The 19807-nt window shown below is 35.9% G+C and overlaps 1 protein-coding gene across 1 annotated transcript in view; it reads left to right on the forward strand.

Annotated features, from left to right (window-relative positions):
* LOC105292412 (alpha-fetoprotein-like) overlaps nt 1–19807 on the forward strand; it is a 43858-nt gene that overhangs the window by 12800 nt on the left and 11251 nt on the right. The window contains exons 8-12 of the mRNA XM_011360620.1: nt 3862–4076; nt 6200–6332; nt 7942–8039; nt 11386–11524; nt 13944–14167. Of these exons, the coding sequence (XP_011358922.1) occupies nt 3862–4076; nt 6200–6332; nt 7942–8039; nt 11386–11524; nt 13944–14167 (809 nt within the window). The remainder of the gene's footprint in view (nt 1–3861; nt 4077–6199; nt 6333–7941; nt 8040–11385; nt 11525–13943; nt 14168–19807) is intronic.

A 19807-nucleotide genomic window follows, 5' to 3' on the forward strand; every position in this document is an offset into this window, starting at 1 on the left:
CTTATGAATTCACCTAATTGTCAAAATTTATTTGGAACTCCAAAATCAATATTCACAGCACTTTTGTGGTAATTCACAGACTTGTGCATGCTCAGAGCAGTGGAAAATTTGGATCACCTGATACATGTAGTCCCAGCTGAGATGGAACCAACCAAGATGATATTTGGCCTTCTTGTTCTAGCTCTTATACTGTAAATATGTCCTTTTTGCAGTCTATTTAATGCCACATTGTCCTCATTTTTGTGCCTTTTCTTAGTGATTTAGCTGTTTAAAATGGCCTCAAGGGTAGTGCTGAGTGGTCTACTGTTCTAAGCACAAGAAGACCGTGATGTGGGTTGGGGAGAAAATACTTGTACTAAATAAGCTTTGTTCATGAATGAATAACAGTGCCGGTGGCTGTGAGTTCAATGTGAATAGATCACCAATATATATTAAATAAGGTGTCTTTAAACAGAAAGATACATAAAACAAGGTTATGTCTTTATCTGTTGACGAAAAATGTGCCCAGAGACTTGTAGGAATCTAACCCTGTGTTTCCCCTAGGGTTGATGATTCAGTCCCCGCCAACCCTCCACCCCCGAATTCAGTATTTATATAACAAATGAGAATAATGAGAATGTATTTATTTTTCGTCAAGGTTTTAAATATACATTTTCCTTGAAAAGTCTCCTTCTGCATTTTCTCATCTAAGAACAGAGTTCTACAAATAATAATAATAATAATAATATTTGATAATTAAAAAATCAATTATGTAATTATACTTTCTTTTACCCATGTATTTGTGTTTTCTTCTTAAATTAATTAGCTTTGAGAAAGGACTGTTTAATTTACTGCTCTTTTCTGAGACAAAGTTCTTGGACTTATTTATCAATTCTACTGTGTTTCTGCTTTTAATTTACTAATTCTCTCAAATTTTCTTAGATGCTTTTATCTTGATTGTTTTGGTTGACTTCTTTGTTTATACTCATTATTTTTAAATAATTTTGTTAAACTAATTATTTCACTTGAACTATCATTTCTTTTATACATTATATTCCACTGGTTTTTTTTTTTTTTAATATTGATTTAATTCTCTTATGATTAGGGTATTTTTCCTAATGCTTTCAGAAATGTGTATGGATTGTATACATTTGAGTTGTGTGTCCTAGAAAGTTTTCTGTTTTTATTAGTGCTCATTATATCATACCATGGTCAAAATATCACTCTGACTCACAAAGCAAATATGCTTATAATAGATTAACTTTTAATATTAAGTGATATAAATTAATATAGTTTATCAGTCTATTGTATCGCTCAGTCAACACAATTCAATTTTACAAGGTTTTCTCTCTTTGACTTTAAGGCGTTATTAAACCAACATTCTAGAAATGTATAATAATTGCTATAATACTAGCTTTTAAAAAAACATTTTTTTGTGTGTCAGACACTAATTCTAAGCATTTCATTTTTATTTGACAAACATTATTTTATCACTTACTCTGAGCTAGGCTTCTTTCTTTGTTCTTAATAAATATTAACTCATTTAATTCCTACAACCTTAGAAAGTAAGTATTATTTTATCCCCATTTTATAGATTAGGAAATTGAGGCACAATGATGTAAAGTTTCTTGCCTAGGTCACACAGTTAGGAAGTAGCAAAACCAGGATTAGAACTCAGACCGTCCGAGTTTAGAGCTACAGCTGTCAACCACTGTACTAGTTCATTTTTCTAGTGATGCCTGCAAAGGTGCTATCTAGAAGACAATAGATGGTAGAAGTTTTTCATCTGCCTGCAATGCCTGTGTTCTTACAGTTATTTTTATCAGTTGTCTTCCCCTCTTCTACTACACTTTGAAAATTGGCATTCCCAATAGATCTAGTCTTGGTCTTTTCCTTTCTTATTTTAAACATTACTAAGAGCTGGCTAGCCATCAGCAAGAATTCATTTTCCTTTTCCATGGTGTAGAAGTTGCTGGGCCAAGAATTACATTTCTTGTCTGTCTTGCAACTAGGTGGGGCCACCTGACTGAGTTCTGGTCAGAAGTGATTTATGTCATTTCTAAGCCTGGCCCATAAAAATCTCCTGGCCCAAACACCCACAACCTGAAGGCAATATTAGAAGCCATCCCTTGAAGATGACAGAGGCTCTGTCAGTCTGATTCCCTGAACTACTGCCTAGAGGCACTACTCCTCCCTTCACAATAGGACTTAATTGAGATAGAAAAAAACTTGGTTCCATTAAGACACTGAGAGCTTGCTAGTTACTTAACTAATGCACACACTCTTTTCTTATCAGTCTCAACCTGAACCCATAATGTAGCTTCAACTTATGACAGAGATCTACACCTTTGGCCCATTCTTTCCAGAGTCCTTAATCTACCGTGCCAACTGCTTAGAGGAACTCTCCACGAAGATGCCTAATAAATGCCTTAAATCATCTTAACTCTATATTCCAGCATTGGACTCTTTGGTTTCCCTTTTTAGCCATCCTCTTCAAATCTGTTTTTTTCTCTTGAATATCAGTTTCGGTAAATTGATACCATCAACCCAGAGTCTTATACTATTCTAGATTCTTTGTCCTCACCTCACCCCCTGCCTCCAATCTAATTATGGTATTTTAAAATCTCGTCAATTCTACTTCTCAGTAGCTCTTAAGTATACTCAACTATTCCTTTGGTTCAAGCCTCATCATTTCTCAACTAAATTTTCTCGATAGCCTCCAAATATCCTATATATCATTTCGCAAATGTATCATGTTCTCTCACTTCTAAGATTCTTCACATACAAGGATGAATAATTCTAGAATGCTCTTCCTCTTTGTTTCCATTTAACTTCCATTTGTCTTTCAAGACTCAAATTGTTCAAGATTTTTGCTCTGACCTCCATTTGGTCTGGATTGCAAATCTCTTTTTTCTTCCAAAGTATCATATATGCTACTTCTATTACAACTTCTATTATTATTGTTTAATTATTCGATTCTCCAACTAGATTGTGAGTTCCTTAAGTGTAGAGGCTAGCTTATTCATACACACACACAATTACTTGTGTGCATGATGTATAAGTAGATATGTTAAATATGTAAGTATAATAGCAATATTATAGTAATATAATAGTAATACATACAATAAATGACAAGGGACAAATGTTTCTTAAACAATACAAACAAAAGCAAGACAATAAAAGTCTTCATTTGTATTTCATTGGACTAAACATGGAAACAATAATATGGTCTATCTCCCTTTAAAGTTCTTTAAGAGTGTTATGGCGCAAACGATTCTGAGACCCACGGAGCCAATTGAGATTAATTATGAGCCTTTATTAGCCAGCCGGTGACTGGCTCTCTACCACGCAGGGTTAGAGGAGATCAGCCCCGAGCTTTCAGAGGAGGCAGCTTATAAAGCTTAAGACCATATCCTGGTGGTCTTCTGAACAAGCAAGCAGATTACAGAAGCAGAAGTCGGCTGTTAGCATATCTTTGCCCCGAACCACACCCTTAATTAACAAGTAAGTGGATTACAGAAGCAGACATTGGCCATCTTCATATCTTATACAATACAGTTCCTAACCCACACCCAAGCAAGTAGGGCAACTTCTGGTATCTAAAGATATTTCTTCCCTGTAGCTGACTTAGCTAGTTGGCTCACTTGAAAATTTTCCACCCTTAAACAAGAGATGTTAAAAGACACTCGAGTAAGCTCAAATAGAGAAATAAGCTTTTCTTATTAGAATGAGTCACTATAAATGACTTTTTTGGTCTTTCAGTTTGTCAAAGATAAAGCAATATAAGATGTAAAGTTTTTTCTCTGGTTTCTACTACTGATAAAAATAAATAAGTTCAGAATGAAGTCATCAAAAATAACTGTTACCTTTTATGTTTTATAGAGCCAGCTCATGAACTATACCTGCTCTAAACAGGCTATCCTATCCAGCAAGATCACTCCATGCTGTGCACTGCCAGCGCCATTCCGAGGGGAATGCATTATCAACTCAGAAAATGATGAAAAACCTGATCTTTCCTCTGGGCCACTCAGCAGGTTTACAGAAGACCGATTTGTATGCAAACAATTCACTGACAAGCAAGACGATTTCCTACAAGAGTAATATAGATTTTTGTAAAATCTTAATGATGGAATATTATATTTATGAATTATTTGGAATATTATATGGAGTTGTAAACTTACATGATGACAGAGGTTAGCCAGTGATGTAAATGAGTGCCTACATAGGAACTGTGACCAAGAGATGTTTTGTGAAGTCCCAAATTGGCAGTGTTGACATAAGAAACGTCCAAACTGTAGAGAATTTTAATGAGTTTATTTGAGCCAAACTGATGATGACAACTGCCGAGAAGCAAAATCTCAACAGATTGAGAAAATGCTCCAGAGAACGGCAGTTTTGCAGTTTATTTTACACATTAGAGTGAAAGGAAGACATGTAAGGAGGATTACATGAACCCCATTGGTAATAGATCAAGGAGTTGGGAGAAAGAAAGTGGGGAAATCTCCAGGATTGGATAAGAAGTAAAACAGAGACATGAACTTCTTTTACATTGGTGGGTTAGTTAATAATTAATATTAACAACACTTATAGATGGTATTTGGGGAACAAGTTAACAATGAAGGATTCTGTGGTCTCCTGCGGTTTGTTGTGCCTTCAGATTATTGTGACATTCCAAGAGTTTGTTAAATGCAAAAAAGACAAAAGACAGGCTCACTTAGGTAAAAACTGAACTTTGTCAAGAAAGTTAGGCCCAGGATGTGACTACCTGCCATGACCTGCTTTTAGGTAGGAATTTATATGTTCAGACCACCCTACATGATTAATTTTGTTCTCTGAGTTTGTAAGGCCCATCATGCTGGCCTCCCCTTTTTCCACGTTTAGTAAGTGGCCCCTTTTTCGTCCACAGCAGCTACCATATAGCTTCAGCCACTAATTACTATATGGAATGCAGGCTTTGGATGGTTGGATATACTACATTTTGAGAGAAGCTGGAAGTCTTTAGATTTTTAAATGTTAACAAATAACAGGAAATTTTAAAAACGTAGTGGATGTCCAGTGTTTGCAAACTTTGCTCTAAGGGTCTTAGAGTTATCTCTTAGTAAGAGCTTCAGATTAATATACCTAGTAAGCTCTTCTAATTAATTTCATATCTACTACCAAAACCATTGGTGTGGCATTTAAAGATTAGAGAGATGGAGTATTAAGATCTCTTGTGTCCATTCAGAAGTGTGTATCAATTTGTGCATAAGACAAATTGATTTCAATATATAGTATTAAGGCAATATTGCTGTATGATTGAAATATTTCTGAAGTCACTTTGTGAAACATTTGGAGCAACTACATTCCAACAAAGCATAAGAATTTGAGTTTTCTTTAAAGTTCTTTGTTGAATGACTACGGCTCTATTTCTGAAATTACATTTGATAATGCCTTGTAAAAGTAAATGTCACTTCCTGAACCCACTTATTTCTAAACTTGTATTTGATATCGAAAAAGTTGATAGGCATGATTTCCTAGTGAAAATCACATTAGACTCTAAATTGGGGACCTGAATTCCAGTTTAGCTTTGTCATGTGTAAACTTTGGAATGTAGATTAAGCCACTTAATTGCTCCAGGTTTTTGTGTTCCAGCTGTAAAACTGAAGTGTTTGGATAAGGCCACTGCTAAGGTGCTTCCTATGATTCTATAGTTCCTTTGAAAATGTTCTAGAGTCCAATTTTTCCTTTCTTTTAACCCAGAAGAATGTGTAGATTGTGCATGAACTACTCATGCTTGAAGGTTTATGTGGAAAAGAAAGTAAGACGGTGAATTAATATGTAGCTAGCACTTTCTTTCAAAAGAATTGTAATACTTATAAAATCTAGCCTCAGAGATCATTGAGAAAAATATATTCTCACCCAAACACTTGAAATTAATTTCTAGTAAAACTAAGTAGAGATTCTGGTCCAAGAGCTATCAGCCAATCAAGATATTTTAGGTTCACGTTCTGGATCTGCCACTCACTACTGTGTGACTTTGAAAAAATTACATAATTTTATTGATTTGGAATACTTATCTCGAAATGTAGTCAATAAAACTACCAGCCTCCCAAGGTTTCCAAAATATCTTAAGGTCAGTTAAAATAGTTAATACATTTCTTAATTATAATTGGCTTTGAAAGAATACTAATGGCCTTTGACTTTTACTGTTTACTTTCTAATATGTTTCATACGGCTACAGGTTTCTTTATGAATATTCAAGAAGGCATCCAGAGTTGGCACTTCCAGTGATTTTGAGAGTGGTTATAGTATATCAAAATTTATTGGAAAAATGCTGTAAATTAGAAAATCCTCTGGAATGCTATAGCCATGGGGTAAATGCCCTTTTATTTTTCAACCTTTTACTTAATACATAAGTGATTACAAACATAGGAAAAATTACAGTGCTGTTAGTAAGATGATTATGCATGTTCTTGCTAATTGCTAGCACTGCATAAGAAATACGATTTCCATCTAAAACAAAGGCCATATCATCATACTGTGGCAATTCTTTATGCAAATCATACACACAAATCATACACACTGTCTTATAGAGTCTGTGCTTCTCGGAACCTTCTCCGTGCAATCTCCTCTTTAAAGTGAAAGTCATCTTGGTACAATAGAAGGTAACATGAAAGTATAGCCTAGTAGGGCTTGAGAAGGTCAACTATTTCCACCAAGCAGGTCAGGAAATTGTTCCTATTTCAGGTCAGAAATCTTATTGTTTAAAGGCAGCAGCTCCTGTTACACATTTAACATGAAAAAAGCAGATGACCATACAAATCTGACCAGATGATTAGTTATTTAGGGTTACCAGGAGCCAGGTAGCTCTTGCTTTTGTTATTCTAATCGATGGTTTACATATTTACAGAGAGAGAGATGGGGGTCTGGTGGGAAACGAAGGTATCTCTTGTCCTGTCTGAGCTCAAGCAGGTACACTAGCATCTTCCTGTCCCCAAAGGGAAGATAAATGAAAGTGATTTAGTCTCCTGTAGGTTAGCAGCCTCTCATAGCAGCACCAGCCAACCTCCACAATAGTCATTATGATAATAGTACCTTACAGGAGCATGGATGTTTAGAGTTAACAAAGCAACTTTACAGCCAGTGTTCTATTGGATCCTCTTAACAGCCTGGTAACATTAGCAATGCCAGAATCACTAACAACATTTTATAGATGAAAGTAATTAGTTTCAGAAACTTTAAATGACTTGCCCAATGTCACACAGGCAGTAAGGCCAGGGCTAAGGGTTAAATCCAAGTAAACAGTTTGCAAGTCTGGTAAAATTTTTACTATGACAAACACTGGTTATTAGAATCAGGTGACCGGATTTTGTGCTCTTACCAAAGAGCTAAGCCTGCGAGGTCACCCGTATCCTCCCACTGGAATTTATTTACAGGTTCAAGAAGTCTTCAAATTTGCAGTTAGCACTGAGAATTCCATGTGATTAACTTTAAAATGTATTTGTGGAGTGTTTTACTATATTCAAGGCTGGTACATGCTTTTATTACATTGTGACTTCTTAATACATATCTATATTTCTATACTTATATCTTTATCTCTGTATTTGCTGTTTATGTAAAAAGGCTATATTATTAAAAATACCACCCCCTCCCCCACACACACACTGACCAATCAAACTTAGCTCTATAAAACACCTTTGATGATCTCTCTTTGGCTTGTGCTTGTAAAATATGCCATTTAATCACAAATGAATTCTTATTTTGGGAAACTGAATATCAATATCTTTTTTTTTCTCCATGAAGTACATAGCCATTCCTGTTTCAGCAAAATGTGTTTTTCAAGATTTGTTAACTCAGTAAGTAAATAAAGTCCTGGGTTTAGGAAAACAGTAACATTAAACTATTACAGAAGATGGTTTTGCAATCTTATCTCAAGATGTATTGTTGCAATGATAGATAAACGCAATTATCTTTATTTTTCAGAAAGAGACGTTTCAAAAGGTGGTTCGTGAAAGCCATGAGCATATTAAAAATCACTGTGATTTACGTGAGAAATTAGGAGATAGTAACTTCCATGACAGGTATGTTTATAAGATATTGTCCAGATTTATAGTCGTTTAGTGAGTTTTTGTTAACTCTTGATGCTGAGAGTTGCTAAGAGTCTACATTCAACCTTAAAAACTTCAGAAGTCAAGGAAAAAAATCAATTCTAAATTAACCTAGCTAACTTCATCTCGATAAGATAGATGTCTGTATAACTTTGGGTGCTTTTACAGTGCTTTACAGGCCAGTTTCCAGATTTTAGTCAATGCCCAGAGGTTAGGGAGCCAAATAAGCCCTTGCTGCCTTCCTACAATCTCACGGGGGCCCCTCCTTATACCTGGACATTTAGTTTGAGACTGCAATTTTGAGTCAAAGCTGCAACAGAGATCTAATGTAGGGTCCCTGTCTGTTTCAAATCAGGTCCATATAGCAAATTTAGTATTTTTACCACCAAAAGTAGAGATAAATAGATACCTTAGTTATTTGCCAGGGGAACACACAAAACTTGTGTGCAGAGAGACTGGTACATTTCACTAAATTTCAAAGGTTAATATATCAAAAACAAAAGCCAATTTTTAGCAATCTTTAGGATCATTATATAATAGTCTCTTTAGAAGCAGAGTATTAAGGAAAAGTTCAATTTGATATAATGTCCCATATTATTGAGATTAAATTAAATGTCTGGAATAATGAATCCAGAAAAAGTATTCTTGTTTTGGAGAGTATATTTAACTTGTTACTTTTATATTGTGTTCAGCTGCTAATACCTAGTTTAAGTATTAGATCTGTGATTCTCCAACTTAAGAATTGTCTGGAGGACTTGTTAAAATATAGCTCTCCACCCCCACACCCCCAGAGTTTTTGAGATGGGCCCTGAAAATTTGCACTTTTAACAAGTTCCCAGGGATGCTGATGCTGTTGGTCCAGGAGTCACAGTTTGCGAACCACTGGATTAGGGTGACTGTCTCATTGAATGTTGTAGCTAAATTCTTCTCCAAACTTCATTGTAATCTAAATGCAAGAATTGATTCTGATTTTTTTATTATTGTCCTCAAACCCAGGTCTTTCTCCTTAAAATCTCTTTCCATATCCCTCAGTTCCCACCACTACTCTCCTAGTGCAGTCTACCACCATCTCTCACCTGGATTACCAAAATGGCCTTCAAATTGTTTCTTCCCTCACATTGCCTTTGCCCACCTCTAATCCACTCTTTATACATCAACCATAATTATCTTCAAAACAATGTAACTCTGATTCTGTAACTAAACTTTCTTCCTTTTCCTCTCTCCAATCCTTAACCCCCTCCCCCAAACAAAATCACATCCAGTGACTTCCCAAATACTTCCCTTCCACTTTCACTCCCCTCTACCTCACTCATTATTATTGTCAGATCTTAAATGACATGTCATTTCCTCCAGGAGGCTTGCCTGATCTCCCTGAGATAGGATTCAATGTCATTCTACGTGCACCTAAGGCACTCTACTCCTCTCACTCACCGAGTGTCCTTGTCTATCCTCCCACTGGGGTGTGTGCTCCATAAGTAGAGACCATTTCCTAATAGTTGTAGGCCCTATTTCTACACATTGTAGACAACCAATAAAAGCTTTAATGGCCTTTGCACATATTTATTGTAGAAGCTGTTTACTCTTAGTCTGATTTTGTAGTCATCCAAATAGTTATCTTTGATAAGTAGAAAAAGATGGATCACGGTGGAACAAATTTTTGTAGGCTATTTTTTTCTGAAGACAATAATTTCTAAAGTCTTTGGAGTCTGACAAGACCGAGTTATTAAAATCATATTTCTAAAGATAAATGTTAACAGAAACAAGTTGAAAACTGTTATGAATATTCACATGCCTGTATATTGTATAGGAAAGAGATTTGTATTTTCCCAAATGTTCTCAATTGAAAGCAAAAGAAAAATCTATATAGCTGAATCTTCCCAGGAAGCAGAAACAGAGAAAGTAAAAAGGTTTTACTAAATGCTAGAGTAATTAGGAACACAGTATTAATCTTCCACATAAATAAAGACACATGAAAGCAAAAAAGAAAACACTCAAAATCGTATTGCTTGTGTTTCTTTTCTTTCTTTTTTTTTCATTTTACCCATATTTATTTATTTTTGATTGAGATAAAGTTAGTATATAACATTATATTAGTTTCAGATACACAGCATAATTCAATCTTTGTATAATTCAATCACAGTACAAAGTGATCACAATATGTTTAGTTACAATTTCACCATACAATTAGGAGGATTGTTTTATAAGCTATGTACATATCTGATAACCACCAATCTGTTCTCTGTATCTATGAGTTTTGTTTTTTCTCTTGATTTTTAGATTCTACTGATAAGTAAAATCATATGGTATTGTCTTTCTCTGACTTATTTCACTTAGCATAATACTCTCAAGGTCCATGCATGTTGTTGCAAATAGCAAGATTTGCTTTTTAAGGGCTGAGTAGCATTCCATTGTGTGTGTGTGTGTGAGTGTGCGTGTGTGTGAGTGTGCGTGTGTGTGTGTGTGTGTGTGTGTGTGTGTGTACCACATCTTTATTTATTCATCTATCAATGGACATTTATGTTGTTTCCATATCTTGGCTATTACAAATAATGCTGCAATGATAATAGAGGTACCTATATCTTTTCAAATTAGTGTTTCCATTTTCTTTGGATAAATAATCATAAGTGGAATAGCTGGATCATATGGTGGTTCTATCTTTAATTTTTTGAGGAACCTCCATTCTAATTTTAGGAACCTCCATTTAGGAAGATTAATTTGAGGAACCTCCATTTCCATAGAGGCTGCACCAATTTATATTTCCAGCAATAGTGTGCAAGTGTTCCCTTTTCTCCACATCCTCACCAACATTTATTTCTTGTCTTTTTGATAATAGCTATTCTGATAGTTGTGAGGTTATATCTCATTGTGTTTTTGATTTGCATTTCTCTGATAATTAGTAATGTCGAACATTGTCTCATGTACCTGTTGGCCATCTATATATCTTTGTTGGGAAAATGTCTATTTATATCTGCCTTTAAAAAATTATTTTATTAATTTCAATATACAGTACATTGGTTAGATATTTACATAGCTTATAAAACAATGCCGCTAATTGCTCTTTCTCAGCTTGTGTTTCTTTGAAGAACCCTTCTCTAGGCAACATAGTTAACATTTCAATGTGTGAAGTTGGAAGAGAATGCTGGGTATATTGAATAAGCCATTAGGCCATTGGAACAAGGACTAATGGATAGGATTAAACCCAGTTTAATGCTTTGTTCATCCTAAATCAGAGACAATGTTGGATATTGAAGCAAACAGTAGAATTCTTCATTTTAGGCATATAGTCATTGCCAAGAGTAAGAAGAAATTATTCTTTTAGGCTCCTGGTTCTTTATACTAAGAAAGCCCCACAACTATCTGCTCAAGAGTTGGTTGCGTTCACGAAAAACATGGCAGCTGCTGCCACCAAATGTTGCCCACTAAGTGATGAGCAAAAGTTTGTCTGCATGGAGGACACGGTAAGCATATCTGTGACTTCATGTTTGCCTGTTTTTGAAGTTCTAATCTCCAACCCCCAACAATTAATCTATCAGTGGATACACCTATGAAGTGTCAATGGAGCCTAATAATTCTATCCTCAGAAGAAATTCTTAAAGGTCAGCTCATGCTAATTGTCTTTGATTAGCAATAGGAATAAAGATGCTTCTTCCTTAACATTGGGGATGTCAGATTCAAGAGGCCTTTTGCCTGGATCATACCCCAGGGTCTATTTATTGGATTTTCAAGGCAACAAAAGTTATTTTGCCAGCAACTTCAAAGATAATGCTGACTTCAGACTAACTCATCCTAATCAAATGTGTAGGAAAAATAACCAGTTTTCCTCCTGTGTTTCTCCTTTACTCACACTACTACCACACTTACAACACTTCTGACACCAGATGTGTATAGATTTTTCTCCACAACGAACAATTCTCTGCAACACCAGCTGAGTGTCTTACAATTTAACTCAGTCCTGACAGTATTTACCTAAAGATAACATCAGATCCCACAGATTAAGAGATCAGTTCTACAAGACTGACTGTCTCCACCCCCTTCAGATGACAATTCCAAGTCCAGGTTGTCACCTGTGCTTCTGACTGATTGGTTATACCTCAGAGATTCCCACGACCCCCTTCAAGGGTTTTAATTTGCCAGAATGTCTCACGAAACTCAGGGAAACACTTACATTTACCAGTTTATTAAAGGATATGATAAAGAATACAGATGGACAGCAAGATGAAGTCCACACAGAGTGAGGTTTGGGAGTGTCCTGAGTACAAGAGCTTCTGGCTTCTGTTCTGGTGGATTTGGGGTACATCACACTCCCAGTATGTGGATGTGTTCACCAACCTGAAAGCTCTCCAAACCCCATACTATTGGGATTTTAGAGAGGCTTCTTTATGCAGACATAATCAATTAATTCCATTTCCAGCCCCTCTCCCACTCTGGGGAATGAGAAATGAGGCTAAAAATTCCAAGCTGCTAATTGCAGCTTGGTCTTTCTGGTGACCAGCCCCAAACCAGGAGCCTATCCAGGGTTGCCTTGTTAGAACAAAAGATCTTCCTATTGCTCTTATCAAATTTACAAGGGTTTCAGAAGCCCTGTGCTAGGAACTGGGGTCAAAGTCCAAATATTTATATTTTCTATTATCTCACACCAAAGTCACAAATATTAATTTTATTAGACAGAATACCAATATATTCATTTACAATGAGCAATGTCTTTCCAATGGCAGGAATAATTGAGCCTAATAACTAAGCTATACTTTTTCCTGAATTAAAACACTTGGGAAGTTGAATTAGAATATGGGTATTTGTATAAATGGAATCAGAGGAAGGGCAGTCATGGTCTTGAATGATATTTTTTTTCAGGCTATAGTAAAGAATAATAAATTATTCCTTCCTCACATGGAAAACATCTCTCCAGGGACCCGGATGCTCAAATCTCCTAGATCTAGTCTCTAGGTGTCTCTCAAGTGGTATTGTATTAACATCACTGAGTTTTTGTTTGATGACAACTTTCTTCTCCCTCTGTTCTTGGTAGATCATCTCCTTTATGCTAAGTTTATCTTTCTTCTGATAAAATACACTTGTTTTGGTTGCAGATTAAAATTTTTTTTTTTATTATCTAATCTTGCCTTCCTTTTATTTTATTATGCATTTTTATTTTTTAGTCATGCTTACCTTGGAGAACTCTTTCAATTAGACTTATATATTCCTAAAGCTTTATTTTTTAGATGATCTTTTTGGTGACTTTTAAACTGAATAAACTCATATATTAAATGTTGATGCTTACTGGTTTTAATCACTTCATTCCCAAATACATAAGTGACAGCAAATTTGGGTATCCATTATACTCAGGGAGTCATACAGGCAGGCTTGCAAATAGCATTAGGATAAGTATCAGACACATTGGGGGCAAGACAAGGTGACAGTTCTAGAAGATAACAAGAGGACAAGAAAATGAAGGAGATAGCTGAAATAGGATCCAAGAATTTTCTTCATCATTCATTTATTCATTTTGCATTCCTTCATTGCTACAATTATCATACTTATATCTGAGTCAAATTCACAATACTGTTGACTTGAGACTAGATTTTAATTTAATGGAGCATAGAAAACTCCTGCCTTGAGTCAATACTAATTTATAAACTGGACTGGGGAGGAACATGGGAGTGGGATCCAAGTAAACTCAACCAAGGATGACAGGAAGAGGGAGAACAAGTCTCAGAGCTAGGATGCGCCTGGTACTCTTGCTTTTTCCCAAACCATGAAATTCAGGCTGGACTATCAGAAACTAGAATTTGAGAAAACTTAAATATAATCTTATTTTTTTATGAGTAAGAAAATAATGACCACAAACCTTATGGCTTTTAATTTAATTCTCTTTTGGAAAAGGCTAAACTAATATTTGGAGCTTTATGCAGAAGACATGAGGCAGAGCCTATCAATGATGGCGTGGGTCACTGCTGTGATGACTCTTATGCCTTCAGGAAGCCATGCTTTGATGACCTGCATGTTGATAGAACTTACATTTCTCCACCTTTATCCTGTGACCAAGTTATCAGCCTTACAGAAGAGTTGTGCAAAGCTGAGGAGGAATTCCAAACTGAAAAGCAAAAGTAAGGATCTTTGTTTAATTTGTTCTTTATTGCCAGTGAAGGAGTAGGTATAGAGTACTGTGAAGTGGGCACAGATATAAGTACTGCATAATTAATAGAGCAGTTAAATGTTGTGTATAATAGAGAATATTATGCAGTTTTGCAAGTGTGGCGATTATGGCTGCTAGCCCAATTTGATCAGTTAATGAGATTGAAGTCTATTGATCAGAGAAGTGCATTAATGTATTTTTTCCTAAAATGTGAACCTTGGAATATTGGTTTTATAAGGGGTATTCTACAAATAGGGTTCTATGATCAAATAAGTTTGGGAATACTGTATTTCCTTGCTACTCAGAATTCATACCTTCCATTAACAATGGAAGTCAGAGAAGTTCTGTAGTAAAGCAATTAGCTTGTTCTAACATAGCATTCTTTGGGCCATAGAAACTACTGAGATTCTACAAGACCAGTATGCTAAGAAAGTGCTTTGGAACATTCCCTTAGAGCGATGTGTATTACCTCACTGTATGTTATTGCTTTTACGACCACTTCTACTGGTACTAGGAGTGGCAGTTGTATCTGTTTGGAAGAATGGTTTTTGGGTAATTATAGTGGGAGCCAGCTGGGTGATAACATAATGCTTGTGAATTCAATACCTTGAATCCTTGATTTCCTTCTCCTCCCACTTTCCCACTCTCTATAGTGAAGTTTTTTTGCACCAGATAAGGCTTTGTAGTAACTTCTCAGAATATAGAATAGAATATCACTAGAAACTCACAGTACTGGAAATAACAACTTAAATGTCATATACATTTTTTCTATGAACATATAATATCAAAGAATACTGAAAATGGAAGGAAGCTTAGATATTATTATTCCCACTCCCAAATTTAGGAAGTTCTTCTAAAACACACTGTGCAGCTCCTCCATGGATATTTCCAGTGACAAGAAGACCATTTGTTTAAAGCAGCTTATTTATCTTTAGATATGCTCAACTTTTTTATTAAGTTGAAATCTGTTTCCTTGTCACTTCCAAGCAAATTTTTACTTCTAGAGCTACAGAGAGAAATAATTTATAGATATTCTGTGTTGCTGAGTAAGGATATTTGACCGCCAATTGAGGATGAGGTAGGGTTATTATGTTCTTAATCTGGAGATGGATCTCTAGAGGAAGGTGAGAGAAATGGTATATACAATGCTTTCCAAACTTATATATGACCATGGAAATACATGTGTGTGTGTTTACATTCTACATATAATATATATAATGCATATGAAAACATTTATAAATTAGAAAATTTTATGAATATGTTATTATTTATAATGTACTATTTTGATTTGATTGTTGTTACCAATACTGAAGCCTATTGATCAGAAATGTTTCCAGCAGAATACTATCTCTTTACATTTGATCAGGGTTTCCCAATGTGTGTTTTATGTAAAAAGGATTTCTGGAAAATGCAGCAATAGAATTCAATCCAGTGGTCTTTTCCACTCTCGCTTTCACATCATCTATTAGAATACTTAGTTATTCCACAACGTTGCCTACCTTCTTGTCATATTTCTTTCATTGTCATATTTCTTTTCCCTCATCCTTTCTTCATATGGTATGTTAGTTAGTTTTTGGTGCATAACAAATTGCACCAGAATGTAGTGGCTTAACACAGCACATTGCTCAAGTATCTGTGGGTTGATTGGATAAGTCTGTTGACCTGGGCAAGCCTCAGCCATTCTCAGCAGGCTTACTCAAAAGTCTATGGTAAGCTTCTAAGTCAACTGCTAAGTCAGATGAGAGTTGGCTGGCCTTGGCTAGGATGCCTTGTCCCTGCTACACAGGCATGACGAAGCTTTATATGTATGGCAAAAATAAATAGGGATAGAGGATGTTAGAGTTTGATGACATATACTTCAAAGGAACTATGACTTTTAAAAGAGGAAGAAGGAGAGATATGTTGGGAGCAGTGAAAGAGAACTAGGTGCTAAGGTAAGTGGAGTTTGAGCAAAAATAGCCTCCTCTTGAGAGGTCTTTGGGGAAACTGTGTCTTTGGGGGAGCCTCATGAGCAAGAAAGAGAAGTTCAGAGAAGAGGCTGCAGATATAGGGAAGTTTTCTGATGAGAAAGCCTCAATATACAGAGGATGAGGAAGGGAGGACAAGGAGATGAGTTAGGGAGGACAAGGATGGGTCAGATTAAGGATGTAGAAACATCAGTATGATGACACGTGATCTGGGAGATTTAGCTTTCTGACTATGATTGAAGTGACAGAGGTATGACAGGCTTGGTCTCGGAAGTAGCACATGCAGCACACACAACCTTAGGGCAGCTGGTCTTGCTCTTTGCTCCTGAGAGCATAAGGTTAAGAGGTCACAACTGGTGGGCATGTCTCCCAATCCTCTCTATCCCAAATAGATGGCTCAAATGGAGTACTTATTATCAGATCTTAGTAAAGAAGCTACTTGTTTTCTGTTGCAGACAAATAAATGTCCTTCTAGTGACATCAATCATCCATCTTTCTCTTTACCCCCAGCCCCAATCCTGAGCCTAGAGCCAAGATATTCTCATAGTTTAGGCATTCTCTCCTGGAATGAATTCTGCTGCTGCTGGATGTCATTTAGAGACCCCATTTGGAATGGAGAAACGGTGACTATTTTAGGAAAAGCCGAAGGGTGAAATTCTAGTTTCTTTGAATCAACAGGAAGCATTGAAAGCACTCCAGCCCCTGACAATGGGGTCAGTTCCCTTATAGTGCCCACCATGCTTCTTGCCCTCCTCACATGCCCTTGATCCTGTTCTCAGGAAAAGCAGACACTGGTCCTTGTTCCTTCACCTCCAACAGCTTTAGAAGTGGTAGTATATTTCTAATTGATTTATTTACTTTAAGACTTCCTCTTGCAGAGTCTAAATATTACTAGTCCAACAATATCATCTTATGAAGTGAGGCAAAGTATTTGTTGCCTTAGGGATGAACGTATTCTTTTGGTCAGCAAGTACAAGGTGGTTACTTGTCCTGCTTTATCATAGCACTTGCAATTTATAAGCCAGGTGATCTTGAAGCCCTTTCTTCATTTCTCAAGGTGAGCTGATCACAAACTAGGCTTTAAAACTTTCCAATAAGCACCCAAAAAACTAGCAATTAGTTAGTCATTTCTTCTTTAGCCCAGGCTTGATGTGAGAACATAAGGAGAAAGAAGTCTATTTTATTTGTAGAGTGCAGGATTTTCTTTCTCTTGAGGAAGTTCTCTGAGCATAGAGACACCACTTTATGTATGTCATCTCATTAAATCCTTACTACAAATTTATGAGGTAATATTGTTACCCCATCTCAATGATGAGGAAGAAGCTATGAAGGGAAGATCTGGTATGAGATCATGCAACAGGTAGCTAGGTTGTTAAGCTAGAATTTGCACCCCAGCAGTCTGAGTCAGCATGTATAATTAACTACCAACATCTAGCTGCTAGATGAGTTATTATAATACTGGTTATAATTTGTAAAACATGGAGCTCTTCATATAAGGGCTAGATGATAATAAGTGTGAAATATTAAGAATCGTCCCTGTTCCAATGAATTCAATAGAGAAAAGAATAGCATAGAGATAGTTAATGTGGGGATTTCTGGAATATTCTAGAAGGATCCATACTGGGAGTGAAAGGCCAGGTAGAAAAATACACCTCCAATTTCCTGGGATAGTGGCAAGGACTTTCACCCCATATAATTCTGGTTGACCATCATAACATAAATCCCCCCAACACAAGAAATAAATAAATAACTTTTTTAAAATGAAGGGATTTCTGGAGGGAGAAGAAAATATTCAATGGATAGTAAAGAAAAAATAGAAGTGTTTGAAGTAAAAGAATTTAAAATCCAATTATGAAAAATATTGAGTTGAAATGGTAAGATTTAAGAGAGTATATAAAGACTAGAATGTGCTTTAATTAAAATGGTGGACAAATTTAATGAACATAAAAAATTAATACTATAGAAATGAAAAACTGAAAACAAGTTGATGGCATTGAGAATTTAAAATAACACTGAAGATTTAAAAAAGTAAATCAAAAAAGTTAAAACTAAAAGAAAAGAAAAGATTAGGAGAAATATTTTTAAATAAAAGCAGTTAGTAGGTAGAGAGATCAGAGTGGAGGAGGAGGGCAGCAGAGGTAAATCAACTGCAAGCAGATGACAAGTATGTAACATAGTTGTTGGGGAGAGTGGGTCCAGCTTCCAAGTGGTACAGCATCCCCAGTTGTAGAAATGGCAGCCTTTATATCTGGAGTGCCGAGGAGAGCTAACATGACATCTTGAAACCTCTGCTCTGAATCTCATTCCCAGACCTTTTGTTTGCCTTCTTGTAATGGGAGACTGTTTTCTCCCTTGCCTATCCCAGTACAATGAGAGTGGTTTTCCTTGTTTAATAAGAAGCTGTTTCCTGGCTGGTCTGAAAACACAGCAGTTATGCTCGTCTTCCCCCTACTGATTCTTTTGGAGAAGTGCATTCAGAAACCAGCTGACTTAGGACTATTTATTGTGGGAGTCAAGGATGAGGGAGACTCTGGTTGGAAGCAATCAATAATTTGAAATAAAAGCAAGTTGTGCTGTTATTATTATAATGATTCATTGTTGTTATTACCCTTGCCACTATGTATTGAGTGCCTTCAGTATACCAGTTACTCTACTCAGCCCTTTAAGATATTGTTTTCAGTCCTCGAAAAACCTTGCAATATTGGTATTCAACTTTTCTTTTTATAGTTGAAGGTCAGAGAGGTTAAATATCTCACCCACCATCACACAAATGAGTGGAGGACCAAACTTGAACCAAAATTAGTTTGACTTCAAAGTTTGTGCCCTTTTTATGACATTAGAAGGAAAGAATTCCAGATTTTGTATGAACTAGCTGTAAACTGTAAACTATTCAAAGGTAGTATAACTGATTTGACTATATATCTAACCATACAAACTTGAATTATATAGAGAAACTTACAAACAAGAACAATGTTTTCTTTCACATGGAATCAAGTTTAGGCCTAATTAGAAGACTGAATAGGTACAGCTGGACAAAAAACATAATGTTTATACTATTCTATTTCTTTTAAAATATTGATTTATTTTATTATTAAAGTGATACATAATCATTGCAGAATATTTAGAAAATATAGAAGAGAGAAGAAAATGATAATATTTTTATTCCAACCTAGCAGAGATACCCATTAAAATATATGTATAGGAATATACATACTTCCACAACTGTCCTCTGTCCATCAGTGTTTGGTTCTAATATTTAATAATGCAAGTTTTGCATACTCTTGCTACTACTTGCTTATACAAAATTTCAGTGCCGGCAACTGTCCTCATAATCCTTAGGGAAGAGTTTATGAAACTATCTGCACCTCTCTTACAAGCCAGTAATTCTCCAGGCATGCTCTCCTGGCACGGCTTCTGTGCCACTGGGAACAGTCATGCCCTCCAGGTATCACTGTCTCCTGCTCAACTGCAGACTGGTTCCCTTGAAGTGACAAAGCTGCTTTATGTTTGGCTGTAAAAAGAAAATAATACTTTCTTCTGCCCCCCAGGATTATGTGCTTTTAGCAAGTACCATGGCAGTGCTGCACGTGTCTTGATGGTTTTCGGGACTTTAATGAAAGTACTTTTACAGAACTTTTTCAAAG

The sequence above is a fragment of the Pteropus vampyrus genome, unplaced genomic scaffold (assembly GCF_000151845.1).
Source record: "Pteropus vampyrus isolate Shadow unplaced genomic scaffold, Pvam_2.0 Scaffold56, whole genome shotgun sequence".
In the NCBI taxonomy this organism is placed as follows: domain Eukaryota; kingdom Metazoa; phylum Chordata; class Mammalia; order Chiroptera; family Pteropodidae; genus Pteropus; species Pteropus vampyrus.